This window comes from Eimeria mitis, genomic scaffold, assembly GCF_000499745.2.
Source record: "Eimeria mitis Houghton genomic scaffold, Emh_scaff75, whole genome shotgun sequence".
NCBI classification, from domain to species: Eukaryota; Apicomplexa; class Conoidasida; order Eucoccidiorida; family Eimeriidae; genus Eimeria; species Eimeria mitis.
Window position 1 is genome coordinate 579 of NW_024016041.1, and position 12,438 is coordinate 13,016.

Below are 12,438 nucleotides of genomic sequence, written 5' to 3' on the forward strand. Positions count from 1 at the left end.
TCGGCAACGGAGACCCCGTGCAGCTCGCGGCCGAAGGTCACTCTGGCGAGGGACGGTCTGCTGCTGCTGCTGCTCTTGCTGCTGCTGCTGCTGCAGCGTCTGTTTATTTGGAACAACGTATTTTTAAGGTTTTTCTCTTCATGAGTTTTTCTTCTGAGCCCCTTTCAACTGCCGAAGCGAAGGAGCAATGCCACCCGCAGCAGCGCCAGCAGCAACAGCCGCAGCAGCAGCAGCACGAGCCCAACTCGTAGATGTCTCTATTCGACTCGCTGGCCCTTCAGCGACCCCCAGGGCCCTCAACCACCTCAGAGCCTCCAGGAGGGCCCCAAGGCAATTCGGAAGGAGGAGAGACAGGGGCCCCCTTCCCTGACCCACCAAGTCCTGGGAGGCCCCCAAACCATGGCCTCCCGTTAGCAACACCAACCCCACCTGCGGTGCACACACACGACAATGAGAACCTCCAGAAAGAGCAGCAGCAACGGCAACAGCAGCAGCAACAACAACGGCAACCGCAACAGCAGCAACCGCAACAGCAGCAGCAGCAGCTACATCAGAAGGAACGCCAGTGGGAGGGGGAGTACCGGGAACAGCAGCAGAATGACGGAACTGATTCGAAGCAGCCGCAGCAGCAACAGCAACAGCAGCAGCAGACCGGAACTGGTTCTGAGCAACAACAGCAGCATGGCGGAACTGGATCTCAGCAGCAGCAGCATGGCAGGACTGGCTACCAGCAACAGCAGCAGCAGCAGCAGGATGAAACTGACTCTCAGCAGCAGGATCTGTACGAGCAGCAGCAACAAGCTCAAGATGGCCGCAGCCCAAGCGAAGGCAATAACCAGAAGCAGCAGCAACAAGAAGCAGGGAAGCCTGCACTGCTGCCATTTAACAGGGAACAGCAGCACGCTTCTTTAGAGCCGCACCAGGACACGGTGCAGCTGCAGCACCAACTGCAGCAGCAATTGGAGCCAGCAGAACAGCTCCAGAGAGAGGATCCCGAAGCGGAGCAGGAGGAGTTACTGCAGCCAGCAGCAGAGAAGCAGCAGGGCGAGCTGAGGCAGATGTGGCAGACAGAGACGACGCCATCTCCCCCTAAACATTGTCAGCAGCAGCAGCAGCAGCAGCAGCAGCAGGAACAGCAGCAGCAGCACGAACCGCAACAACACGAGCCTCACCGACACACTCTGCAGCAGCACCAACCGCAGCAGCAGCAGCAGCAACAACCAGAGCAGCACCAGCACCACCAGGACCCAGCTGATGAGGGACAGGTGCCTGCAGCGGTTCCCCGGGCAGGTCTCGCTGATGTTGCTGAGACAGAGGAGACAGCGCGTTCCTGGGGGTCTCCTGTCTCTCACTCCACCCTCAGCCGCGAGATATCTCTTTCCGAGTCGGACTTCAGCGAACCAGAGACACGACCCCAGACACTGCACCCAGACAAGCAGCAGCAGCAGCAGCAGCAGCAACGGCCGGTGCACGCAGTACCAGAACCCAGGGGCAGCACTGCAGAAGCAGCAGCAGCAGCAGCAGTGCCAGAGGAAGAGACTTCCGTCCTTCACCAGCGTACATCGCCACTCCAAAGGGAACCCCAGGCTGTCACGACATCAAGCGGGCCCGATCCAAAGCAATTGCTGCAGCGGCAGCGGCAGCAGCGAGACCAGCAGGAGCAGCTGCCCCAACTGCAGCAGCAGCAGGAGCAGCACCGGCCCCAACTGCAGCAGCAGCAGGAGCAGCGGGCGAAGGACCGCAGCCCGTTGGCGGGGCTCTTGATGCAAACAGCAAACACTGGAGGGACAGCTGAGCCATGCCATCCCCTGGACGTTCAGCAGCTGCAACAACAGCAGCAGCGGCAGCAGCACCAGCAGCAGCAGCAAACAGCCTGGCAGGTAGCAGAAGGCCGGGCGTTGCCTCGGCTTGCTGCTGCCTCCCAGGATCGCGACGCAGCAGGAACGCATGCAGCAACAGCAGCAGCAGGGAAAAAAACGCCATCTGCAGCTCCATTTATACTGAGATCTGCAGCAGCAACGCAGCAGAGGTCATCTATTCATCAGAAACAACAACGCCTCCACGCTACCGGCAGCCTGCGGCTTGCGTCGCTGGGCTCAGCGTTGCGGGAGTTGCAGAAGCATCCAGTGCCCCTCTCAGCAGCTGCAGAAGCAACAACAGCGGGGGCAGCAGCAACAACAACACCAACAGCAGCGCGTGCTACCGCCACAAGGCCTGTTGCCGTTCGTCCCGTAGTAGAGGGAGGGATGCGGGCTACTGCTGCACCCGCCGACACGCACAATCCATCGGGCCTGATGATGAACGCAGCAACAGCAGCAGGAGGAGTAGCAGCAGCATCTGCAGCAAAGCATAGATCCCTGGTCCAAGCAACAACGTCAGCAGGTGCTACGGCGAAGAAAGCTCAAACAGGGCAAGCAGAAACAGCCGCAAGAGAAACAGCAGCTGCAGCAGCTGCTGCTGCTGCAGCTGCTGCTGCTGCAAACGCAGCTCCTGAAGCAGCAGCTCGGAATGGAACAACGAGGAATTCAGCAGCAGTTGCCACAGCGAGAGCAGCAGCAAGAGGAGCAGCAAGTGCAGCAGCAAATACAGCAGCAAATACAGCAGATGCAGCTTTAAGTGAGCCTAGAGACAAGAATGATGCTGCAGTTACACCTTCCGAAGCAGCAGCAGCAGATAACAGGGGTGCTGCAGCAGCAAGTACACATGCCCCCAGAAAGAAATCTTGTGGGGTTGCTGCATCACGGGTTGCTGTAGCAGCACCAGCTACTGAGTTGCTGCTCAAAAAGACGCAGAAACGAGCGGGGCCGGGGGGACAGACGACATTGACCCCCACCAAAAAGCAAAACCTCCAGCAGCAGCAGCAGCAGGTGCAACAGCAGCCGCCGCTGCCGCAGCAACACCTGCAGCAGCACCTGCAGCAGCACTCGCAGAGAAATGTGCAGAGGGCAGCTGGGATGCCCCGAAACGACAGGCCCTCGATCCCACCACCCGCATCCCACAAAAACGCGGCACGAAACATTACTCTGACAGCAACTAACAGCAGCAGAAGCAGCTGCTATACTTGCAGCAGCAGCAGCAGCAGTGATGGAACGGAAGGTTCTCACAGACGCAACAGCAGCGGCAGTCGCAGCAGCAGCCGCAGCAGTAGCAATAGCAGAAACAACAACCGCGCAACCAACCACAGCAACAAAAGCCGCAATACCAAGCGCACCGGCAGCCGCAGTAGCCGCAGTAGCCGCAGCAACCGCAGCAGCAGCAGCGGCAGCAGCAGTAGCAGCAGCCGCAACCGCAGCAGCAGCCGCCACCGCAGCAGCAGCCGCAGCAGCCGCAGTAGCCTCAGCAGTTGCAGCAGCTGCAGCAGCGGCAGCAGCCGCAGCAGGAGCAGCAACCGCAGCGGGAACAGCGTGAAACGAAGAAAGACAGTTTCCTCACCTTCTGTTTGTGGCAAGCGTAGAGCAGCAGCAGCTGTTTCCTCCCTGCACCGCAGAATGCTGGGGAAGCTGCTGAAGAGACAGTCGTTTCCTGCTGCGTCAGGGGAAGCGCAAAACGCAGCCAGCAGAAGGGGCACTGTTCCCTCCGTTTTTGCTGCTGCGAGGCTTGCGGGCGCCCAGGCCCGGTTCTGCGGCACCAAAGCAGCAGCACCTCCTGCAGCTGCTGCTGCAGCTGCAGGCAACACTATTAAAAAGACGCGAGACGGAGAGACAAATGCAACAAATCAGCTGCGTCAACAGCGGCCACCGGGCCATTCTTTAGGAGGAGTCGAAAATTCTGCTGCTGCTGCTGCAGGAAAAGCAGTCACGCTGCTGCAGCGGTTTGAGAGCAATGCTGGCGGCAGCAAACGAAGTACCAGCAGCAGCAGCAACACTAGCAGCAGCAACAGTAGCAGCAGCAGCAGCAGCAGCAGTAGCAAAAGCAAGACACGTGTTTCGTGTATTCCGGAAGCGCAAGGGGTTTCACCTGCTGCAGCTGCTGCCGCCGGTGTCTCTGCGGGGGAGACGATGCCTCCCTTGAGAGGCAGCAGCAAGAACAAGCCCAGCATGCGTTCAGCGCAGCAGCATCAGCACCAACGACAACAGCAGCAACAGCAGCAGCAGGAGCAGCAGGAGGGCTCGTGTATACCATCGGCCGACGCGGCTGGAGAGATTATGCAGAGGGGGGAATCGAACCCGCGCGACAGCCAAGAGGAAACAGTTGAAGAGACATTCCCTAAGTTGTCCCCGCAGCAGCTGCAGGGGAAGAAGCATGCAGACGTAGCAGCAGCAGCCAATGGGGCTGCATTAGAGAGTTGTGCTGCTGCTGATGCAGCATCTGCAGCAAGACAGAACCGTGCTGTCCAGGCTGAGCACTTCGGGAGTTCGCATCAGCAACAGGTGCAGCAAGGGAACTGTCACCGGATCGCCCCTATTGTACAACACGAAGCAGCAGCGGAAGGAGACAGACAGGGAGCCAGCAGCAGATGCGATTTGCTCTACTCTGTCTCCCCACAGGTGGAAGAGACACTGCAGGGGAAGAGGGCCCCGCTGCAGCAGCTGCAGCAGCAGCCGCAGCAAGGGCCACCACAGCCTCGAGGCAAAATGCATGAGGTTTCTCCGACGCAGCAGCAGATAGAGCAGCGACACGAGGGCGCGCAGCAACAGCAACAGCTGCTGCAGCAAAAGATACAACAGCAGCAGCAGCAGCAGCCGATGAGAAAGCAACGAGAAACCCCTCACCAGTCGCAGCATCAGCAGCAAGTGCATCAGCAGAGCTGCCTTACGCCTTCTGAGCAGCAGCAGCCTCCGCAGTGGCAGCAGCAGCAGCAGCAGCCTCCGCGAAGGCTGCAACGAGCCCCGCTGCAGCAGCTGCAGGAGCCGCACGGGCAGCAGGAACAGCAATCCCAGCAGCTTCACTACCCCGCGCAACACCTTCCCAGGGAGCATCTGTTGCAGCAGCAGAAGCAGCATCTGCTGCAACAGAAACAGCAGCAAGGCAAGTTTCTCTATTTGGGCTCCTGTTCCCTGGAGCTATCTCGTCCGGTGTCTCCACTGTCTCAACTGTCTCCTCTGGTGTCTCCAGTGTCTCCACTGTCCTCCCTTGTGCCTCGCGTGTCTCCCATATCGCCTATGTCTCGTGTTTCTCCACTGTATCCACTATATCAACAGTATTTTCCATTGTCTCAATTGTGTCCACAGTGTCTCTTCCGGTCTCTCCACTGCCTCCATTGTCTCCATTGTCTCAACCGTCTCCAGCGACTCTTCCATTATCCCCATTGTCTCCAATGTCTTCCCTGGTGTCTCCACTGTCTGCATTGTTCCCTCCATTATCTCCAGTGTCTCCCCCGGTGTCTCGAGTGTCTCCAGTGTCTGCGGTGTCTCAGCAGCCGTCGTATCCTTCTGTCTGTGCATAGCCTCCAGGGAGAAGGGGTTATTCTCTTGCGTGTGGTGCCTCCACAGCAGCACAAAGAGAAGAGAGACATGCCCAGTCCCCCTGCATATCTATGGGCTTCGTAAGCTGTTGCGCGTCTCCTGTTTCCGCAAGGGCCCCTGCGGAGAGGCCTAGTTGGTTGCCGCATCAGCAAAGACCCCCAGCTGCAGCCTCTTTGGCCCCGCAGCTTGCTGCACAGCAGCCTGCAGCAAAGGAAACAGCTAAAGCAACAGCAGCAACAGCGGATGCAGTAACAACAGCACCCTCAGTGCTAAACGCAGATATGCGTTCGAGAGAAGGCCCCCTCATCTTTCATAACCCACGAACAGGAGCCGACCCGATCCAGCTGCAGCACCCTCCGCAGCAACAGCAGCAATTGTACGAACTGCAGCAGCAGCAGCACCACCAAACAAAGCAGCTCCATTTGCAGCGAGTGCAGCAGCTGTTTGCCCTTCACTGTCAGCTGCAAGGGCTGTTAAGCCATGCTGCCGTCGTGCTGCAGCGCCTGCGGGAGGTCTGTTGCAGCAGCCTCGAAGCACTAACTGCACTCGAGGGGACCCCAGTGTGCTGCACTGCAGTCAGGGGGACCTCACCCAGCAGCAGCAACCTACAGCAATTCGCCGACGCAGCATCAGCAGCAGCAGCAGGGGACGGACTCGGCAGCGACTGTAGTTTACGCTGGGGACTGCAGCAGCAGGGCGGAGCAGACGGAGACTGCGCGATGAGTTCCACCCCCATGTGTTGCACGAAGACTGCGCAAGCATATGCAACTGCAACCAACAGGCTGCAGCCGCGGCAACTGCAGCAACAACAGCCCCAGCACCATTACCAGCAACAACAGCAGCAACAGTTCCTGCCCTGCGAGCCCATGCTGCACTGCCAGTTTGCTAAAGGACAATGGAGTGACCCATCGACTGCTCCTAACAAACATCAACTGCTGCAGCAGCACCTCAGCCATCAACCACCACACCACCAACAACACGTCGGCGGCCCTCTGGTGCTCCACCATATCGTTCCGCAGCGTCAGCTGGAGGGGCATCACCCATTCTCACATGAAGAGCAGCAGCAGAAGCAGCAGCAACAACGACAACCGCAACATGGTTCGCAGGAGCACAGGTGTGGGCGATACCCAGGGCTGTGCTCCCCCCTTCATTACCCAACAGGGCAGCAGCGGCTGCTGCAGCAGTCACTGCAACAGCCGATGCCGCAGCCGCTGCAACAGCCGATGCCGCAGCCGCTGCAGCAGGGCGCGAACCCCGATCAATTGGAGCAGCTGCGAAGGGACGGGCATGTTGTCGGCGAGCAGATGCAGCAGCAGACGGAGCTGCAGCAGCAGCAAACAGAGCTACCCCTACAGCGGCAGCTGGTGCAGCCCTCCCGTACTTGCAGCGTCATGCGGCCTTCACAAGACCAACAGCTGCCCTGGCCGGCGCCACAACAGCAGGCACAGCGGCAGCTGCAGCAGCAGCAACAGGAGCAGGCTCAGCAACAGCATGCGCATGCAGCTACAGAAGACGCAGCCAACAGCATCGCCTACCCTGGGGCCTTCTTCTGGGGTCAGAGCCCTCGAGCTGCTCGTTGTCTCCATTTGCTGCAGCACCCAGGGGAAGCTGCAGAGACAGACACTGGATACAAAAACACTGGATACAGCCCGCGTGCTGCTGCTGCTGCTGCTGCTGCGGAATCGCGCTGCGGGCCAAACACCTCACGAACAACAGCGGGAAGCAGCAGCTGCAGCCACAGCAGCTCCAGCAGCTGCAGCAGCAGCAGCAGTGGGAGCAGCTGGAGTATCGAAGAGACTGCCTCTGACCCCGTTAAGGGAGGCGCTGCTGCAGCAGAGGGGCCAGAAGCTGCAGGAAGCAGCATCAGGCCTCTGAGGCATAGTGGCCGTCCCTCGCAGCCTTCTGAGGAGGAGACAGATAGCAGCAGGAGACACCTGCAGCCTCCTGAAGAGGAGACAGCTGACAGGAGACAGTGCTATCTCGATACCAAGTACCGCCTGCCGCTCAGGCCCAGGTGGTGGTACACCCCTTTGGGCCTCTCATCAGGAGACAACTCCACACAGTGAAGCTGTAGAGGTGCTGCAGAGAGCAGTCTCATTTGAATCAATCCCTGGCTACGAGTGACCGCCAGGGAGACAGATAAAGAAGGAAAGAAAAGCAGGGCGTCTCCTCGAATGTAGAGGATCTACGGATGATGGTTTAGGGTTTCGAGTTTACACAGGGACAGCTTGCGCCAAGGCGACGCTGCAGGGGACTGCTAGCGATACACTAGAGAGACCTCTTAGGCAACGCGGTAGCGTGGGCAGTCCGCGCACACGCCCACACCAAAGAAAAAAAGTAAACAGAGTAGGGGACAACAGTAGGGCAAATTAGGAGACAGCAGCAAAGCAGAGGAGACACAAGCAAGACAAAAATCATACAGTAGCAAGACAAAGTAGGGGACAGTAACAAAGGAGGCAGGTCATAGTGTAAAGAGTGTCTCATGTGAGCGGGTGTATCCGTTGTCCGCTTGTAGCGGCAGGGACAGGTAGCGTCAAGTGCCCACAAACAAACACAAGAGAAAAAGAGACAGCAGGCCTTCACGCTGCTGTTGCTGATGTGCCTCTTGGCAGTGTCTTGCATGCAGCTGCAGCGCTAACCTCTTTCTAGACACCTCCATAGAGTGAGGGCCTCTATTACCTCTGTGGCTTCTAAGCGCCACCACCGCCAGAGTACTCAATCAGGTCTCTGTACACCGTAGCCCTTTGCCCTGAGGCCGCTTGTAAGAAACACCAACTAGGAAAATGAGAGACACAACAGCTTCAGTATAAATCGGCACTCAGCGCAAACCAACGGTCTGCCTTAAGTGCAAAGGGCCGCAAGAGAGAGAGAGACTCGGGTGCCCCACAATGACCGTCTGTCTATACACCTGAAGATGCAGCTAGAGTTGAACAAATGCAGCTAGAGGACCCATATGCCACCCTATACAAACTGTCTCCAAACGAGGTGGATCTGTCTCTAAGAGTTGAATTTTCACTGGGTTCAAGAGACAGGGCAGTGCATACAATATCCAGAAGAGAGGTGTTTGTTCCATACGAACAAATAACCCTCAGCTGCAGCTGCAGCAAAAGCTGCGGCTTCTGCTGTAGGTGCACGCAAGGGCTGCAGCGAAGGTAAGCTCGAGTCTGTACTGAGCCATTGCTGCTACATCTTAGGCTCCTTGCGGCTTCTAAGGTACTCCGAGGAGAGCTGCTCCCCCGCGAAGTCGTGGACTACCTTCTCGAACCAGTTGTAACGCTGCTTGTCCCTCACCTCCTGCAGCAGCAGCAACAACAGCAGCAGCAGCAGCAACAGCAGCACTTCACATGGCAATATCGAACTCGCGGAGGAGACCTGAGACCGCTAGATGATGGACGCAGGGTGTTGTGTTGATGTGTGGGTAAAGTTGTGCATCCGTCAGTATTGCCGCAGAGCCCTAAGCCGTAAACCGTAAGCAGTAAACCTTAGCTAGCAACACGTCACGCCCACCACCCACCTTGCGGTAATCCGCCACGAGGTCGTCCATCTTCTTCATGGCCTCTTTCACTTGCTGTTGCCTGCGACAGTATTCCCCACATATCTAGAGCGGAAACCCTAAACCCTAGACCACATCAGCTAAAGAGAAGTAGTCTGAGCTCTTCGATGCAAACTGGGGTCATCTGAAAGCTCTGTGCCCTTCGGGTGTATATGCACAGCATGCATCGCTCGCTGTTATCTTTAAAGGACCTCCCTCGTGTCTAGATCTTTGTTGCAATCAATTTCATTTATTTGTGCTTGTTTGTACTTCTCTATATTTGTTTGTATTTATTTATATCTGTTTGTATTTATTCGTATCTGTTTGTCTCACCTGAACTCTCGAATATACCACCTCTTGGGACCCAATGGTTCTCTGTCACGAAAGTGCATCTTCTCCTTATAGAAGTTTTTCACCCACACCCACTCAAGGCCTATATACAAACCCTCACAAACCCTAAACCCTAAACTATTGGATTGGAGGCTGTCAGGATTAAGGGTTTAGGGTTTAGTGTTTAGGGTTTGGGTTCGAAGGAAACTTTTGCCCTACCGTTCAGGCGGTACTGCCGCTCGACGTCCGCTTTGTATCGGCCAGAAAGTCTGCATCAGCGGCCACATACAAAACGCTTAGCCCTAAACCCAAAACCCTAGACCCCAAACCCTACGTCCCAAACCTTAAAAACCCTAAACCCTTGCTGTACCGAGGGGGATGCCATTCTCCGAGTTCGTCTTTGTAAGGCATGATGTCTTTGGGGATGTGATAGCGCCGCCGACTGCCCCTCACGAAACAGCTGTACGGGTTCCAGTCTGCCCAGTTCCTGCAGCCGGAAAATCCTAAGCCCTGAACCCTAAACCCTAAGCCCTGAAACCCTGAAACCCTATGCCCCAAAGTCGCGTCGAATAGCCGCCTCATTGCAAACCCAAAACCCTTAACCTTAACGTCTAAGCCCTAATCCCTACTCCTTAGACCTTAAACCCGTGAACCCTAAACCCTAAACCCTATCGCGGCGGAGGTCACCTCGAGGGCCAGTTGTCGAGTACATATCTCTTTGCCCTAGTAAGTTTGACAAAAGGGTTGAAGGTGGGGCGGATGCGAATCCCATCAATCATATTCTCAGAATATTCCATGCGCGGGGTCCCTGCATGCAGTCCCAAAACAATGCATGTAACCAACCTGTGCATGCACAGTAAGGTAAACTCCCCCACTGGGCACCGGCAACACAAGCAGCAGCAGCAGCAGCAGCAGCCACAGCAGCAGCAGCCACAGCAGCAGAGATGGCGGACCTTTGCACTCAGCCATGTATCGAGGCTCTTTTCTAGCCTGAAGGAGCTGCTCCCGTGGCTCCCATGGAACTGCCCGCGTCTCCCGGCCCTAAACGCAAACCCTCAAACCCTTAGCCCTCAAACCCTAAACCCTCAATCCATATAGCGTGAGATCCTAAAATCTCAAACCCTATGCCTTCAAATCAAACCCTGTATCCTTAAGCCCTAAAGCTTCAAATCGTATACCCTCAAACCCTCAACCCTCAGGCACTAAACACTAAAACCCTGAACCCTCAAACCCTAAACCGCCAAGCACTAAAAGCTCTAACATTTAATCCCCAAACGTTAGGAACCGTCAAACCATAAACAGTCAAACCATCAAACCCTAAGCTTTCAAACCCTACACCCTCAAAGCTTAGGGTTGGCAGGTTGTAGTAGTTCCTTATCCTCCCTGAGGTGTTATAAGCAAAAAAAACAGATGCCTAAATAAAAAAAAGAGGAGGGCTTACAATAACGGAGCTTGAGAACCATCGACGGCCCAGAGCCATCCAGCCGCCTCCGGCAGCAGCAGCTGCTGGGGGGCCCCCCATTGAGGAGAACGGGGGCCCTTTTGGCTCTGAAGGGTGCGGCCTATGTGTTGTTTGCTCAGCTGTCTGTACGCCCGAGGCCTGAGGCTCTCAGGCCCAGGGGCCCCGCATGCCTCTCCCTCAACGCTCGCTGGGCAGACAAAAACGAAAATCACAAAATTAGTGCACAAACAAACCCTAAACATGCATTTGCTGTATCCAACATTCAATCTTGGACACAGTTGTTGTCAAGAGTTTAGGGTTTCCAGCTGCTGCTGCAGCGTAGTGGGTTTTGGGGGGCCCCCAATACAAAGGGCCCTGGGGCTCCGAAGGCCCTGGGGGCCCATCAGGGGCCCTGCAGCAAAAGGCAGTCTGTGAGGAGTTATGACATATATAAGTCTATATATTTTTATATATTTGTATTTATGTATACTTTCCATTGAAAATTCAGTATAAGGGGATCTAAGCAGAGAAATTACTACACTTGCTGGCCCCGTTGCCCGTTGGCTGTGAACCCAACACCCTAAACTCTAAACCCTGAATAAGCGCGACCAGCTCTAGAGACACATCAGCCCGCCGCCCTTGAGGTGACAACGCTTCAGCTTGCTTGTGGCGGACGGTGTCGAGGGGGGTGGTGGGAAGTTTGTTGTGCGAGGATTGGAGGTTTAGGGTTTGATGTCTAACGTTTAGGGTGTAGAGACAAGCAACGAGGACCGGACAAGCGGTCACGATTCAGTCAAATATCTGGGCTTTCAAGCCCCATATGGCAGAGGGGCCGGCGAAGCTGCTGTGTTGTGCTGTGCTGCGGCGCATGCAGCCGTATGTGCCTGGACCCTAAAACTCCAGACCCTAAACGCGACTCTCTCTAAACCCTAAACCATAATCCCTACCCGTCCCATGCACCCCACTTCAGAAGGCCCATGGAGCTGACTAGCTTAGTGGCTTGCTCTGTACTGCAAGGCCGGCGCTGTCTTTTGAATTCCTCAAGGGACAGCAAGGGGGCCCTCAGATTCTTGCAGAGGGTACAGACACCTTGGGGGCCCCCAAGGGCCCCAAGGGCCATGTGACTGAGCCTAAACCTTCAGCATGCGTATATCATCGGGTTTTAGTGGGATGTATACTCATGGTATTCATTCAAGTATCATCGCCTGCAGGCTGAGACCAGGGAGAAGCTTTTATAGTGTGCTTAACCCTAAACTCTACACGCTAACTAGCAGCAGCTCTGCCAGCTGATGACTGCTCTACGGAGCAGCAGTAGCAGCTACTCTGCTTAGGTATGATATATGCTGCCTCTTCCTGTCCCTTCGCTACCCCCCTTCATGTGGATGCAGAGTCCCCTGTACACTGGTATTTCGGCCTCAGCAGGAGCTGTTGGCTACACGAACACCTCAACCTTCTTGTAGAACGTTTATATTCGACGCTAAACCCTATGCCGTAATGTATAAACTCTAAACCCTAACCATAAGCAACAGTTGTACTTTCTGAGGCTGCCTTAGGCCTCAGTTGCAGCAGTTCGAACACTTCGGGGGGGCCAGCTGTCTTCTGATAGCCACAGCGTCTCCGGGGTCTGTCTCCTTATGTGTCCCCCCACCCTAGCTACTGGTCTCAGACAGCCCCATCGACTGTTCTCCCTCTCTAGCAACACGGCGTAGCCAGTCAGGGTCCAGCAGCTA

The 12,438-nt window shown here is 56.1% G+C and overlaps 2 protein-coding genes across 2 annotated transcripts; one reads left to right on the forward strand and one right to left on the reverse strand.

Annotated features, from left to right (window-relative positions):
- Positions 1-251: 251 nt before the first annotated feature.
- On the forward strand, positions 252-7,471 carry EMH_0065350 (uncharacterized protein; the record flags this gene model as incomplete). Its single annotated transcript, XM_038023034.1, has 2 exons — positions 252-5,010; positions 5,433-7,471. The coding sequence occupies 2 exons, from the start codon at positions 252-254 to the stop codon at positions 7,469-7,471; spliced, it is 6,798 nt and encodes a 2,265-aa protein (XP_037878888.1).
- Positions 7,472-8,588: 1,117 nt separating this feature from the next.
- Positions 8,589-10,789, reverse strand: EMH_0065460 (uncharacterized protein; the record flags this gene model as incomplete). Its single annotated transcript, XM_038023035.1, has 8 exons — positions 8,589-8,699; positions 8,920-8,980; positions 9,271-9,370; positions 9,487-9,536; positions 9,611-9,754; positions 9,955-10,075; positions 10,221-10,308; positions 10,709-10,789. The coding sequence occupies 8 exons, from the start codon at positions 10,787-10,789 to the stop codon at positions 8,589-8,591; spliced, it is 756 nt and encodes a 251-aa protein (XP_037878889.1).
- Positions 10,790-12,438: the final 1,649 nt, after the last annotated feature.